Source organism: Neophocaena asiaeorientalis, unplaced genomic scaffold (assembly GCF_003031525.2).
Source record: "Neophocaena asiaeorientalis asiaeorientalis breed wild unplaced genomic scaffold, Neophocaena_asiaeorientalis_V1.1 scaffold134, whole genome shotgun sequence".
NCBI classification, from domain to species: Eukaryota; Metazoa; Chordata; class Mammalia; order Artiodactyla; family Phocoenidae; genus Neophocaena; species Neophocaena asiaeorientalis.
In genome coordinates, this window is record NW_020185339.1 from 12,749,158 (window position 1) to 12,764,920 (window position 15,763).

The window sequence follows — 15,763 nt, forward strand, 5'->3', positions numbered from 1 at the left end:
GGCTTGATGTCACATCTGGTTCTCTAGACTCAACTCCTCATTAGTATTGATATCTTTTTCCCCACCAAAGGTCGTGGATTTACCATCATTAAATATACACAAAGGAACGTGCCACACATTTGAATTCTGCTCATGAAGAAAGGATCCCCAGAGTGTTCTCAGCAGCAGCTGGTTACTGCCCAGTGGGCACAGCCCTGCCTGGGAAAAGTGGTGCTGAGCTCCAAAGATGCCGTTAGACAGAATTTGTGGCGTCGCCCTGGCAACTACTTGCTGTGGTCCAGTCTCCCTGACTTTGTTCTCCCACATTCCCCATTTTCTATCTCCCTATTACTAATCCTTAAATACTCTTTCTGATTTGTTTGCCATCTGCATCATTGCATGGCCTGGGCAACTTCTAGGACCACAGAATGAAATAGACATCTGCTTCTTTCTTTAGGGTTTTGATCCTTCTCAGGTACACCACAGGCTGGAAACAAGACATTAAGCCCAATACCTCCCATTTCTGGTCTTAGAGGTCAACAACATTGGAATTTGTATGATCTGATAAGCACATTTAAAAAGCAGTCTCTTCATATCAAAATTAGACTTCCTATAAGCTTTGCATTGGATTTTCATGGGAATCTGTGTCTCTAGAGAATGTTAAGCATGTCTGTGCAAAGTAGATGCTCACACTCTCCTGAGTTGGGAATCCCAGAAGAAGACAAGTTCACTTAGGAGAGTGAGAAAAGTACACCAGCTTCTACTGGGAATTCTATGTAGTGGTGTCAAATACTTGGGGATGCTTCCTGCAGTGGGCAGTAGCAAGTGAAAAGTTAAAATGCTGAGGGGAGAGAAGGGTACAGAGAGACCCACAATGTCTCCTATAACTGAGAAGCTGCTTTGGATCAAGAAACTGGAAGCATCCTTGGGACCATCCCTTACTTAGCCTCTGAGGATAATTGTCTCCTCTGAGACAAGGCCCAGAAGCTAGTCCTTTTCCACACTACAAAGCATTTTTGGAGGGATAGATAAATACCCCTTCCATCATGTAAATAGACTGAAAACAAGAAGGGAAGGAGGACACAGGAAAGATGACCAGGGCTCAAAGGCTGAGGAGCCATCATAGCAGCAGCACGAGCCTAAAGACCAGAGACCTGGTAAAGACCCCTCATCCCAGTAAAGGATGACCCCTCCTCCCTGCGGAGGAGGGATGGCAGTCAAAAGGCACGTGATGCTTGCATAGCAAATGTATTTGTTTGCTTTAACTGCTTAGTACATTTGGCTACAATTTCATCATATTGCATATCTTGGGGTAATCTCAGTCTCCTTTGGTATAAAATCCAGAAGAATTCTAATAATATGAATATCCATGGGAGAGTGGATTGTACCTGATTACCTACTCACTCTTTTCGCCTAAGTAGATAGGAAGGAGAGCAAAGATTTTGAGAAAGTTATTTGCAAGGCTAAAAAAGATATGCGCGCGCACACACACACACACACACACACACACACGAAAGGCACAGGGAGCTGGTAAGAAATATCAGTTGATTAAAAACAAAGATCATCCTTTATCTCATATTTAAGAGCAGAAAGCCTGTGCTTCTTTTCTTCAAAGTATGAGTTTATAAAGGGCTCCTGTATCTCTAAGCTAAATCAAAGGCCAATGTCTGGTTTAAAGGGCTCCTTGTCTTCAAAGTAAATAGAAAGTCAGTCCCCAGTTCATGTGTGAGAAAAGGGAGATGGGAAGAGAAAAAGAGCTTGACATAGCACACACTGATGTTTTTCTTACCAAAATGCCATCACAGCAATGAGAGTTATAACCAAGGTCTGGAAAACCCAATTGGGACACGACTGTTTTTTTCCTGAAAAAGAAACCTATAAAAAATTCAGCAATGAGAAATGAAAAATCAGTGATGCCAACTTTGAGAAGGATGCCTGAAGACTCACTCCCCAGGGGATCTTCGCTGCTCCCTTCAGCCTACATCTCCCTCCTCCTCTCTGCCTCTGAAAACAAAGTCCTTTCAAAGCCAAGTTCTTCCCTTTTCTTGGCACTCCAGGCTACACTCTCTCTTCCCTGCAGGACAACTGTCTGTGCCATTCATTAGTGCTTTTTCTTGAAGTTTTATGAGAGAAGACCTACCAGACAATATACTGTCAGAACCCAGAGGTCCATTTCTTTTAATAGGCTACTTTTGAAAATCAAAAAGTCTTCAAGACATAATAGAATAAATCCCAATGGAAGAACTTCAGGCAGCATGACAAATTGTAGAAAAGATTTTTGTGGCATGAAATACTATTAATTACTCCTTAAATCATATACAATTTTTTCCAATGCTGCCACGTATTTTTGAGGACTGTTCTGGGCCTATGCCTTATTTATTCTTATATCCATTCAACAAATATTCATTAAGCACTACTATGAGCAACGTTATAGGGGGATATGAAAATAAGTAAATTACACTCTCTAGGAAGTGAGTGAGACAAACCTTTAGGACTGGTACATATTGGCATTAAAAGCTTACACATAAGGAATGAGCCAAGAACCATAGGAGAGAGACAGCTGTGCAACTGGTGAGGAATATTGCTGGAGATACGAGAGGCTTTCTGCCCAGTTAAATATGGTGCTCCTTAAATATGAGTTTCCTACTAATGCAATAGGGAGTATTATGTTTGCTTCCTTCTGCGGGTACAGGATTGGAAGGGAATTGGAGGATGGTGGTAGTTCAGAAATAGTTTAAAATTGGTCTTTGAATTTCTTGGGCAGGTTATCTGCATAAAGAAAATGTTCTTCAATGTAATATCGGGGGTCGGGGGGCGGAATTAACTACACGCTTTTTAACAAGTACCCAAATTTTAGGGTTATCATAACTGAGTCATCCATAAGTGCAGTAGGAAGCCACTTTGAATACCAAGAAGTGGCTGGTTTATACCTTTCCTACATCCCACTGGAACGGTTTTGAGGACATCCTAATAGTGTGCTGTGCAAAGAAAGAACTCAATGCAATGAAATTTGCTGAATTGATTAGAATTAAATAGTATTAATCTCAGAATAAGGGCTTCCCCTTCCAACCTACTCCCCAAAGCTGCCAGATTATTTTAAGTCTCCATGCTTTTGCTCAAAAGCCTTTGACCTTGTATAGGAAAATGGCCTAAGACCTGGGGTCAGACCTGGAGTCAAGCCCTGAACAAGTCATCTAAGTGTCATTGATCCTCATTTTCCTCATCAATAAAATAGGAAAGATAAAATCATACCTGCCTACCTTTCAGAGTTGTTGGGTGACCTGATTAACAGAGAAATGTTTCTCAAGTTCAAGTCTGCATGAGAATTACTATGGAGTTTGTTAAAAAATCTAAATGCCCTGAAAAATTCTGATTCAATAGGTTTCCATGTAGCGTGAGGTGGGGGACTGTCAATCTGTAAGAAGTGAGATAATGAAAAGTATCTGTGTTTGCTAATATGTTTAGAATAGATAACTAATAAGAACCTGCTGTATAGCACAGGGAACTGCACTTCACTGTACAGTAGAAACTAACACAACATTGTAAGACAACTATACCCCGATTAAAACAATAAATAAATAAATAAATTTAAAAATAAACGTACTCATTGAGATGATGCATCATTTATTCAGTATGATCCATTTGACCTCTATGTTACTAATTTTCATAATACCCTGAATTGTGGGGGGAGGCGGGCTCTCAGAAGAAGCCTGTGTTTGTTCCTTCCCTCTCTCCCTTCTCCACGTACTCTGAATTTTTACTCGAACCCTGAGGTCTTTCTCACCTCGCCCCAATCATCAACACACAGCAGGAATCACCCACCTACCTCTTGGAAGTAAAGAAAGAGAAGGAAAGGAGAGGAACCCTTTGGAGTGGATGAGACCTTAATCTTCCTCCAGAATGAGCATCATCTTGACCAGCATTGGCCCAGCCAGGCTTCTCACCATCAGGTAAAGCCCACCAACTGCTCATAGCCAGCACTTTGCTCATTAATGTCCCCACTCAACCCAGGAGGACCACTCTCCACCCGTACGCTTGTGTTTCAATGCTCCAAGGATCTTGGAGGCTTTGAGGAATAAAGGTTACCTAGGGGGTTGGTGTATGGAAGGGCAAGTTAACCTCGGAGAAACAGCCAAAACCTCCTAGAAAGATAGTACAGGGAGAGCAAAACACCACCATTACCTGTATTTTATCAAGCTCCCTGGAAGACTCTGATACATGCCAAAGTATGAGAACCACTGAAATAGAGGGTTTGAAAATACTAAATAGCAGTGGACACTTACATAGCACTTATGTGCCACACACTCTTTTGAGTGCTTTATGTATGCTAATTTATTTAACCTCACAGTAATCCTCAACTACTCTATAAGGCAAGTACTGTTATCATCCCTATTTTAGAGATGTGAAAACATGAGTCCCAGGAAGGCTAAGTTCCTTACTCAAGATCACACTGCTAGTAAGTCACAGAGCCAGGATTTGAACCAAAAAACACTTGGTTCCGGAATCTGTGATCTTAACCCCAATGCCATGCTGCCTCCCTTTTCTGTCTGTAAAGAAAGGATACACTATACAACTTAGATATTATTGTTATTATTCAAAAAGTCTTCATGGCTGCCAAATGAACTCCTTAACTGGTGATCCAGAAACTGAGCCTGACATATTTTCAGCCTTAACTTCTACTCTCCTCCCTAACAAACTCCCACCTAGTCCTTCAAGGAAGCTGGTGCCAGCTCCCGGACCTTGGCTTGTGCCATTCCATCTGAAACCTCTCCAGCAGCACCTGTTACTTTCTAGCCAAAGCTTACGCCCCCTTGAAGGCCCGGGTCCCATGATACTCCCACGGTGCTCTGAGCCTCTGCAATATTTATCACATCCGGGTACAACTGTTCTTTGTATTCTCTTCTGATCTTCCCTGGCTACCTTACAATTCTTTAGAAGGGGCCACATCTTACTAACTTTTGCATGCACAGGGGCGTAGGACAGTGACTGCATGAAGTCTCTGAATTAAATGGGTACTCTTTAATGTCTGGATGTCCATATAAGTCCCTGAGCCTGTGTCCACACCCCAACTCCCCCACCACCCATACACCCAAGACACTGAATCTCTTAATGCTTTAAATTTAGATTGTGAGCCTTCAGGGAATATTTTCAGACTGGGCTCTCCATTCATTCATTCATTTGACAAATATTTCTTGAGTACCTGCTCTGTGTCTGTCCCTGGGGACACAGAGTGAGGAAGGCTGACACAGAGCCTGTTCTCATGGACCGTATGTTCTAGTTAATATTCTGAGAAAACTGCAAAATAAAGATTCTTTGTGTGCAAGATGGGCGCTACAGAGGTTGCACAGGCACCAAATTGTACCAATCAGGGCCTCCATGGATGTAGATACAATTCCCTCTATCCCCTTTCAAACTGGTTAGTACAAAGAGCACCTTCCCTACACAATATTTTTAGTATTTTGTGTTTATTGAGCAACCTGCTATGTGCTGGGCATTGTGCTAAGGGCTTTCGCTCATTTAATCCTATCAATACTCTTTGTAAGGTAGACATTATTATTATCTGTTTCCCAATGCAATTAAGTAAACTTGCCCCAAAACACTTCTACATATACATTTATCCATGTATTTATGCCTATTGGTATAGCAAGAAGCTTGTCCACAGCATAACATTTTAGTAGTTTTTAGTAGAATATTAAACTTTCTAAACCCTCTTAGAATAGTTCAGTGATGTACAACATGAGGAGTAGCGAGTAAATTGGGACAATGGCCCAAACATCAGGTCAGCCCGTAACAGGATATAGGTTAAGGTCATAAATATCTTCCTCCGGGAAAGGCCACCTTTGGAAAACTAGTGGATCTGAGGGAGCGAGCTGAGGTTCACAGCTATCTATGAATGGCAGCTAGAAAGAGAGTATTGCCGCTTCTCCCTCACTGACACTTCTCTGCAATGGAGAGGGTGTCCTTTAAGTTAAATGATTAACCTTTACCTTTAATGTAAATGTTATCCTATTTGATGAAATGTTCTGTTCATTAATAAAGCTGTCACATTTTATCCTTTGCAAGCAAGTGAATACCTAGTCTCCATTTGCATATATAGTACTAAATATCAAAGGGAAAAGAGGGATTTGTGGATTAACTGACATCCCTTTGAGATCTTCTGGAGACAAAGATAAGGGCCTGAGTCGAGTCAAGGCATCCACACAGATCTTGCAGCCCAGAGTCATCTGCTGATGAATTTCACCTGATGGGGACTATATACACAAAAAGCGGCAGAACAATATTTCTGAAATGAACAGGTTCTATACTCATATCTCTACAAACTCCTCTTTGAAAAACCAGTTAATATCTATTAAAAGGATAATATTTAAATGCCTTAAGTGCATAAGGATGCCTAGGGAACCCGTCAACAAATAAATGAAGAAAAAAACTCCTGATCAATTTTTCTAAAGACTATTTGAATAGAAAATATCACCTCTGTTCATTATAAATTTAAGTCTATTTACCTTGCTGGATTTTTGGGGAATGGTCCTTTTTGGAGAAGATGCACTAAGAGCTCTGCTAAATTTGCTTTAAAAAGAGAAAGAGAAAATTAGTTTTGATTCAGCTGCCTCTCCAAGAGTTATATGACAAAGGCCCAGGCTGTCACTAACACAGCAGTATGCTTTTTTATTATTATTATTATTATTCAGTGGTAATTTAAAAAAGGAAGAGTCGAGGCAATTGAGAGTTCTTTTAGTGTACAAGAAACTTAGTAAGTATAAATAAATGCATTAAAAGTTAACATTTCCCTTTTTCTCAAAATATATCCCAGAAAATGTGCACGTGCCTCCTTAAGTAATAAAAAAAATAGAATAAAAGTTTTTTCCCTGAGGACCAAACATGGTTCTCTAAATTTAGAAATGGCCACCTTTCCTCCTTAAAGGAAAGGCCACCCTTTTGTTAAAATGTAGCACTTCCTATAATCACTGCTCTTAAACAGATGCATTATATTTTGTTTTATTTTAAAAGCAGCAACAGAAAAAATAAGAAAATTATCACATAAAACAACTGTGTTCCAAAACATTCTGAAAGAAGAATAGGGACTTAATTAAAAGAAAGTAATGGTTGCTGCTTGGTAGAACAAACCATTCAGAGTGATCTAGTTATGGAAAGACTCCATTCTCTCCTTTCTCCAGATTTCTATGGCAATCCTGGAAGTACCTGATCGAGCTCACTTCACTGGCGGAGGACTTCCAACTACTGAGCTGCTTTAGCCTGGCCAGTCTTCTGTTCCATATTTCTAACTCTTCTATTCTTTCTTCAAGGTTGTTGGTTAGTTTGCAAAGCTGCTTCACTGCACCCACATTTTCCATAAAGATCTGGTCCTAAAAATGAAAATAATTCAGAGCACATACAGTTTGAGACCACTAGACAACTGTCCATGGCCCAACCAAAGACAGTTGGAAAACTCCATTGAAAATGGCTACATACATACACACACACACACACACACACACACACACACACACACACACACACACACATAGCCTCAAGTTCATTCAAGATAAATCTGGAGGCTTGAAATTTAAAGTGGTCTTGCCAAACTTCTGGCTATGTAGTAAAACTGCTTATGTTCAATTTGCAATAAAATGGAAATATGTCCTTGTATTCCAAGAGAGAGAACAGAGCTGAAGGACACTGTCAAGTTTCCAATCCAAAGATTTATTTTCAGTGGCCATTATGCTCTATTTAAAACTCATGTAAAGAAAGTCAGAACAGGCTTCTGAATGTTGATTTGTGTTTGCATCACTAAATCAAGAAGGAATGACTCCAGTTCTCCCTGGTAAAATGTGCATCAAATTGCTCAGGTGAAGGAGGGAGGAAAGAAGACCTGGGCTTTTCTCAGAGTTCTGCCACCTGCTAGATGTGAGATCCTGGGTAAAATGTAACAACTTCTCTGAGCTTCAGTTTCTTCATTTGTAAATGAGAGGATGATTCTTGAGATGTTGATTTCTGTCTTAATATCCCATAAGCTATTACATGCAATTTACATTTTAGCTTAAACAAAATTTAAAACAACAGCACTTAATTCTTCCTATTCAAAGAAAGTTACTGACATGTCAGAAAGAGCAAGAAAGGAGAGATCAACCAAAACCACAGGGATCCAGACACCCCTTCCCCCACCCACACACGTCAGTTGTTTTGGGAACATGTGTGTCTGTCTCTTAGCCATACAAAAATCCTGGAAAGCTCTCATCAACTCACACCCCAATCCCATGACCACTCCTCTTCCCCCACCCTCCTCTGTTTACAAGTTTAGAATGTCATGGCACTCTTTGGGGCTCATAGAGGCTGGTCCACTGTTGTAAAGTGATGAGCTCAAGGCCAAAACAGAAAGACTGTTTTGTGGCTGGGGATCAAACTCAGGGCTGTGTGTCTTTGAGATTCTCATCATGCAAACCGAAGTTTTCTGGGTTTCAAACACTGTAAAGCAACCACTTGGAAAGGATTCAAAAGCTGAATGTTATAGATTTAAGGCTTAGTTCATAGAGTTTAAAGGCATACACACTGGTATAAAACACACTGGTAAAGGTAAGTATATAGTCAGTTTAAGAATACTCTAATACCATTATATAATGGTGTATAAATCACTTAACTCTAGCATAAAGGTTAAAGGACAAAAGTATTAAAAATAACTATAGCTTCAATAATCTGTTATTGGTACACACATAAAAAGAGGTAAATTATGACACCAAAAGCATAAAACATGGGGTGGGGGGGGGAGTAAAAGGGAAGTTTTGTATGTGATCAAAGTTAAATTGTTATTGGCCTAAAATAGACTGTTAAATCTATAAAATATTTTATGTAAGCCTCATGGTAATCACAAAGCAAAACCTACAGTAGATACACAAAAGGTAAAGAGAAGAGAATCAAAGCATAACACTACAAAAATCACTGATTCACAAACGAAGACAGCAAAGAAGGAAGAAAAGAACAAATGAACTACAAAACAGCTAGAAAACAATAAGATGAGCATTTAAAGAATTAATACAAATCTTTCTCAAACTCCTCCAAAAAATGGAAACTCCATCCACTACAAACTCATTTTAAAAGGCCATCATTACCCTGATACCAAGGCAAGATAAGAATACTACAAGAAGAGACAATTACAGGTCAATATCCCTGATGAACATACATGCAAAAGTCTTCAACAAAATATTAGCAAACTGAATTCAACAATACATTAAAAGAATCATATGTCATGATCAAGAAGGATTTATTCCTGGGATACAAGAATGGCTCAATATATGCAAATCAATCAATGTGATACACTCCACTAACAAAATGAAGGATAAAAATTATATGGTCATTTCAATAGATGGAGAAAAAGATTTTGACAAAATTTGACATCCTTTCATGATGAAAACTCTCAACAAATTAAGTATAGATAAAATATACCTGAACATAATAGAAGCCATATATGACAAGACCACAACTAACATGTACACTTAATGATGAAAAGCTGAAAGCTTTTCCTCTAAGGTCAAGAACAAGACAAGACATGCCCACTCTCCCTGTTTCTATTCAGCACAGTACTGGAAGTCCTAGACAGAGCAACTAGACAATAAAAAGAAATAAAAGGCATCCAATTTGGGAAGGAAAAAGTAAGACTGTTTCTGTTGAAGATGATATCTTGGATACAGAAAATCCTAAAGACGCCATCAAAAAATAGAACTAATAAGTGAATTCAGTAAAGTTGTAGGATGAAAAATCAACTTACAGAAATAAGCTAGTTTCCATACACTAATAATGAACAATTTGAAAAAGAAATAAAGAATCCCATTTACAATAGCATTCAAAACAATGAAAAATACTTAGGGATAAATTTAACCAATGAGGTGAAACATCTGTACACTGAAAATTATTAGACATTGGTGAAAGAAATGATGAAGACACAAATAAATGGAAAAATATCCTGTGCTCTTGGATTGGAAGAATTAACATTGTTAGCATGTCCATCCTACTCAAAGCCATCTATAGATCCAACGCAATCTCTGTCAAAATTCCAATGGCATTTTTCACAGAACTAGAAAAACTAATCATAAAATTGGTACAGAACAACAAAAGATCCCAAATATTCAAAGCAATTCTGAGAAAGAACAAGGCTGGAGGCATCACACTTCCTGATTTCAAACTATAATACAAAGCAGCTATCATAATCAAAACAGTATGGTACTGGCATAAGAACAGATACATAGACCAATGGAACAAAACTGAGAGCCCAGAAATAAACACACACATACAGTCAATTAATATTTGACAAGGAAGTCAAGAATACTCAATGGGGAAAAGATATTTTCCTCAATAAATGGTGTTGGGAAAATCTGATATTTACATGCAAAAGAAATTGGACCTCTTATCTTACACCACTTACAAAAATTGACTCAAAATGTGTTAAAGACTTAAATGTAAAACGTAAAATTGTAAAACTCCTTGAAGAAAACATAGGGAAATATCTCCTTGTCTTGGCAACCATATTTTGGACAAGACCAAAAGTACAATCCACGAAAGCAAACAAACAAACAGAAGTGGGACTATCAAACCAAAACTTCTGTGTAGCAAAAGAAATAACCAACAAAAGTAAAAGGCAATCTACTGAATGGGAGAAAATACTTGCAAGCCATATACCTGATAAGGGTTTAATATTCAAAATATATAAGGAATGCATACAACTCAATAGCAATAAACAAATATTCCAGTTTAAAAACGGGCAGAAAACCTGAATAAATATTTTTCCAAAGAAGACATACAAATGGGCAACATGTACAAGAAAAGAAAAGACACTCAACATTACTAATCATCAGGGAAATGCAAATAAAAACCACAATGAGATATCACCTCACACCTGTTAGGATGGCTATTATCAAAAAGACAAGAGATAACAAGGATCTGGAAAAAAGGGAATCCTTCTGTTGGTGGGAATGTAAATTGGCATAGGCACCACGGCGAACAGCTTGGAAGTTATACAAAAGTTAAAAATAGAACTACCATATGAATATGATCCAGCAACCCCATATCTGGGTATATGTCCAAAGGAAATGATATCACTATCTCAAAGAAATATCTGCACCCCCATGTTCGTTACAGCATTATTCACAATAACCAAGATATGGAAATAACCTAAGTGTCCATCAGTGGACGGATGAAGAAAGAGTGTGTGTGTGTGTATATATATATACATATGTATTATTCAGCTATGATAATGAAGGACATTCTGCCATTTGTGACAACATGGATGGACCTCGAAGGTGTCATACTAAGTGAAATACGTGAGACACAGAAATATAAGTACTGTATAATATCACTTATATGTGGAAACAGAATAGATTGGTGGTTGCCAAAGGTTGAGATAGTGGGGGAAATGAGGAAATGTTGGTCAAAATGTACAAACTCAGTTTAGGATGAATAAATTCTGGGGATCTAATGTGCAGCATTGTGACTATAATTAACAATACGATATTATATACTTGAAAGTTGGTAAGAAAGTAAATCTTAAATGTTCTCACCACACACACACACAAAATGTAATTATATGAGGCGATGTGTATGTCAACTAACCTTATTGTGGTACTCATTTTGCAATATATAAGTTTATCAAATCATCACATTGTACACCTTAAACTTACCCTGTGCTGTATGTCAATTTTATCTCAACAAAGCTAAAAAAATGTAGCTGTATAGGAGGAGAGTTTAAATAAAACAAGATTGGACGTGAATTAATAACTGGAATCTGAGTGAAATGTATAAATGTGTTTCATTACTATTCTCTCTTATTTTGTATATGTTTGAAATTTTTCATTAAAAATGTTAAAAAAATAAGGGCTTCCCTGGTGGCGCAGTGGTTGAGAGTCCACCTGCCGATGCAGAGGACGTGGGTTTGTGCCCCGGTCGGGGAAGATCCCACATGCCGCGGAGTGGCTGGGCCTGTGAGCCGTGGCCGCTGAGCCTGCGCGTACAGCAAAAAAAAAAAAAAAAAAAAAAAAAATAAAAAAAAAAAAAAAAAAAAAAAAAAAAAAAAAAAAAAAAAAAAAAATTTTTTAAAATAAATAAATCACAAAACAAAAACAAAGCAAAAAAAAAAATCTCTTGACACAAGCTGTTCTAAATTTTCTAATTCTGGTATAGATTTTCCTTATAAATTTGTTTTATAAAAATAAGGCAGAAATCATGAAGATAAGAATGACTTTCTATGGTTGTAAATCATAGTAAATGTCATATGACTATTTACTGTGTTTAGTAGAAAGCCTTATAGTAGAATTATAACTGTAATATTTAGAGTCGGTCACATGGTCAGTCGATGTCCACCCAGCAGTCCAGCACAGGTTCCCAGCCATCATCTCTGACTCCTTCCCCCACAGGAAATCCATCACACAGTGCTGTCAGTTCAACATCCTAAATCTCCTGAATCTACCTACTTCTCTCCATCCTCACTGGCACTACCGTACCTAATAATATTTTTAATTTTTCTTGGCAACTGGCTCCCTTTTTTCCTCCCTCTTTTAAAAAAATGTTTGCTTGATACAGTAATTTGTGATTTAGCTCAAACCAAAGCAGACAGTGGAGAATGATATTAATGTCCCCTCTAAACCACAGTCAGTTCTTTCTGCCATGTCTCCCCATAGGACTTTTAATGCTGCTAATGGCATAGAAGCAATCGCTGCAATTGTCCAGTTATGTGTCAATAATGATGAAAAGCCAGCTCTGATTTCTGCAACTCAAATATGCCAACACCATACATCTTCCCAGTAGATTCAACGGGCAAGAAGATAATTCATGTGTTTTCCTATCTAAGAGGAAACAGAGGTGGAGAGGGAATTTACTACTACCTTCCTGATAGTAATGATGGCCCTGACTTTATGGATCCAATCGGAGGTTACCAAAAAAATTAATTTCTAGGACATGTTATTGGGATTGCTTCTTATTAAAAGACTTCTGATTTCTTGTCCTCTATCATCACAGTAAAGTCAGTACAAATATGTTCAAAAACATAATCTAGAGTTTTCTGAAAATAACCTTTTCAATGCAAGTGGTGAGGTCTCCATGGGTTCATTTTAACCACAAATGTGCACCTAGATGCCTCAGGAACTTTTTCTAAGTGTCCAACTCGCAGATAGAGGTTCGTATTCGTTAGGACAGAGAAGGGCATAAGGCTGGGGCATTTTGAAAAGCTTCCCCATCTGACACCCACTGTTGGTTAAGAACTATTTTATAATTGAATCTAATTTAATTAATCAACTCTGTCCAGTTATTATTAACCATTTCAAATGGAATCCACTACCTCAACTAAAATGCAGCTTTATAATTGTGATGTAAAAATGATTAAACCAGCTTGCCACCAAAAATTGCTCATGAGATTGGGTTTGGGGGCAATGGCAACTGCTTCAAATCACATGCGAATTTTCACCCACTGTTTAAAAGACTTGCTTTGGGGTGAGGGGACTTATGGACAGCGTGAGCATATTTTTTGAAAGGACACGTAGGGCAGTTTGGCAAGTATAAGTGCACAGGAAAACAGGGAGGTGTTTGTGAAATCAGAGACATTATTTAGCTTAAAGTGTGTCTCTGTTGAAGCCTCTCCTTTCACATAGCCCCCTTCACACGCTGTGCTCTAATCATATTGAACCTTGTGCCAGTCACAGAACACGGATCATGTATCCCCTCGTCTCTGCCTGCTCCCTCTGCCTAAACCAGCTGTCCTCCCTCTCCGCCCACCTTCCTTTTACTTGGTGTCATGTTTACCAGTGTTATAAACCCCTGGAGACAGGGCCGGCCTCTTGTCCACAGCAGATTCTCCAGCACAGGGCAGTAACACAGGACAGACTTGAAGATTAAATGAGTGAATATTCTCACAGTGGTGATGCATGCCCTGAGGCACTCATAACCTTGCTCTCTGGTGAAACTGAAGAAAGTGGCCAAACGTCCAGTTTATTTTTTTTACCTGAGGTTTTTCTCAGAAAAGCAAAGTCTATATTCCAAATTCCCTTTCCACGTTAGGAAATGCAGCTGAATTAAGGAAAGAAACACTAGTGTTCAACATCCTCAGTGCGATGGGCTAGTGACTCTCTTGTAACCAGCCACGTGGCCTCCACTGATGGAAACAGATGACCGTCCCTTCAGTTCCCCTTCATCGCCTAGGAAACACTTAGACTCTGTAGAAGGCAGTTTGCAAGCTCCTGGGTCCCTTGCAGGACTGACGATAAATGAGCCCCAATGCTGGGGAGCAGCCAGGCAGTGGACTTGATTTCTCCTCTCTTTGGGAACTACAGCTTGTCCTCTGTCCAAAAACAGAGTAAGGGTAACAAAGCCTGAGAGCAAAGAATGCTTTGAGAAGTTGAAATAGGCTCTTCTTTCTTTTCCAGTGAGAGTCACAGACTTGAAAATCTCTCCTTGTGGCATCTGATGTTGCATGGACTGATGTTTTTATGATAAAATCATGGGACTAAAACAGCCTGTAATTGAGTATTATGAAAGTGATTGTCAAAGGGAGAAAAACGGTCTTTTAGCCAATGGGTGTGCCTGGCAATTGTTTAGGCTTTGGATAAACTCAGCTTTAGATCTTTGTCCAAGAGTGTACAAAGCTCACCAGGCCTTGACATGGATTTAAAAAAAAAACTAGAATCCTCAAACCAGAAAAGCAGGCTGCCGAGATGGTGTAGGAGCTCAGACTTCAGCTGAACTTCCCACAGATCCCTGGAGGTGAGCTTTCCCTCCCATGCAGAGTTCTCTTGCAAAGAAGACAACTGCTGGGCTCATTTCCCTGGATGTTGTATTTTGACCTCTGCCTTAAATGGGGAGAGCACAAGTTCATAAAACTGTTTCAAATTATGTGTTTTAATTGTTGCCCTTTGTTTGCTTTAGAACTCTTGCTTAATTTTTGTTATCTCAGTTTAAACATAATTTTCTGTGGAAGGGCTTGAGTCCTTTGACTGAGGCAAGTTTCCAGTTGAACACATGGCACTGTTTATTGTAATTCTTTGATTTCTTCTCTTTCTGGGTGACCAATGAGCTCCTTTTGAGGGCAGTGTCTTAGGGCCAACTCAGTACCTGGCACACGTAGCTCAATATTCAGCTAATGAACAGAATCAATAGTTCTTTATCAAGCACCTATGATGTGCTAACCACTGTCTTAAGTACAGGGAGAAAACAATTAGATAAGGTAGACAGGATCTCTGCCCTCATAGAGCATGTTTCCTAGTGGGGAGACTGGCCAAGAGCAAGTGAACCAGAAGTATATGATATAGTTTTAAGTTGTAATTGGCACCAGGAAGGAAACCATTGAAAGAGAAAATAACTGTTACTATCTTAAGCCATTGCTATAGATTTGGTCTATTTTATCTTTGAGAGCACTGGGAAAAAATAAAATAACAGCATCAAGTGGAAAAGTATATTCTCATCCTGAAAAAGGTAACCCAATGGAAAACTGGGCCAAACAATTCATATAAGGAGAAATCTAAAGAGCTAACATAAGAAAGAGATGCACAACTTAGTTACTCATCAGAGAAAGACAAATTAAAACAGTAAGATACCACTTTACCCCAATTAGAATTGAAAAATTTAGAAAGTCTGATAATGTCAGGTGTTGATGAGGATACAGAGAAGCAGTCAACCTCATGTGCTGCTGTTATGAGTTGGGGCTGACCAACAATCTGACAGCATTTCATAGAATTAAGGCTGTGTGTATCCTATACCCCACCTCCAGTATGCGTGCCAGAGAAAACCTCCCACAGGTTCACAAGGAGGCCTG

At 38.9% G+C, this 15,763-nt stretch overlaps 1 protein-coding gene across 2 annotated transcripts in view; it reads right to left on the reverse strand.

The window, feature by feature from the left end:
* MYRFL (myelin regulatory factor like) overlaps window positions 1-15,763 on the reverse strand; it is a 114,790-nt gene that overhangs the window by 14,921 nt on the left and 84,106 nt on the right. For both annotated transcript variants that reach the window (XM_024736972.1, XM_024736973.1), the window contains exons 14-16: window positions 7,180-7,343; window positions 6,483-6,546; window positions 1,769-1,854 (exon numbers count right to left, since the gene is read on the reverse strand). In XM_024736972.1, coding sequence (XP_024592740.1) covers window positions 1,769-1,854; window positions 6,483-6,546; window positions 7,180-7,343 — 314 coding nt within the window. The remainder of the gene's footprint in view (window positions 1-1,768; window positions 1,855-6,482; window positions 6,547-7,179; window positions 7,344-15,763) is intronic.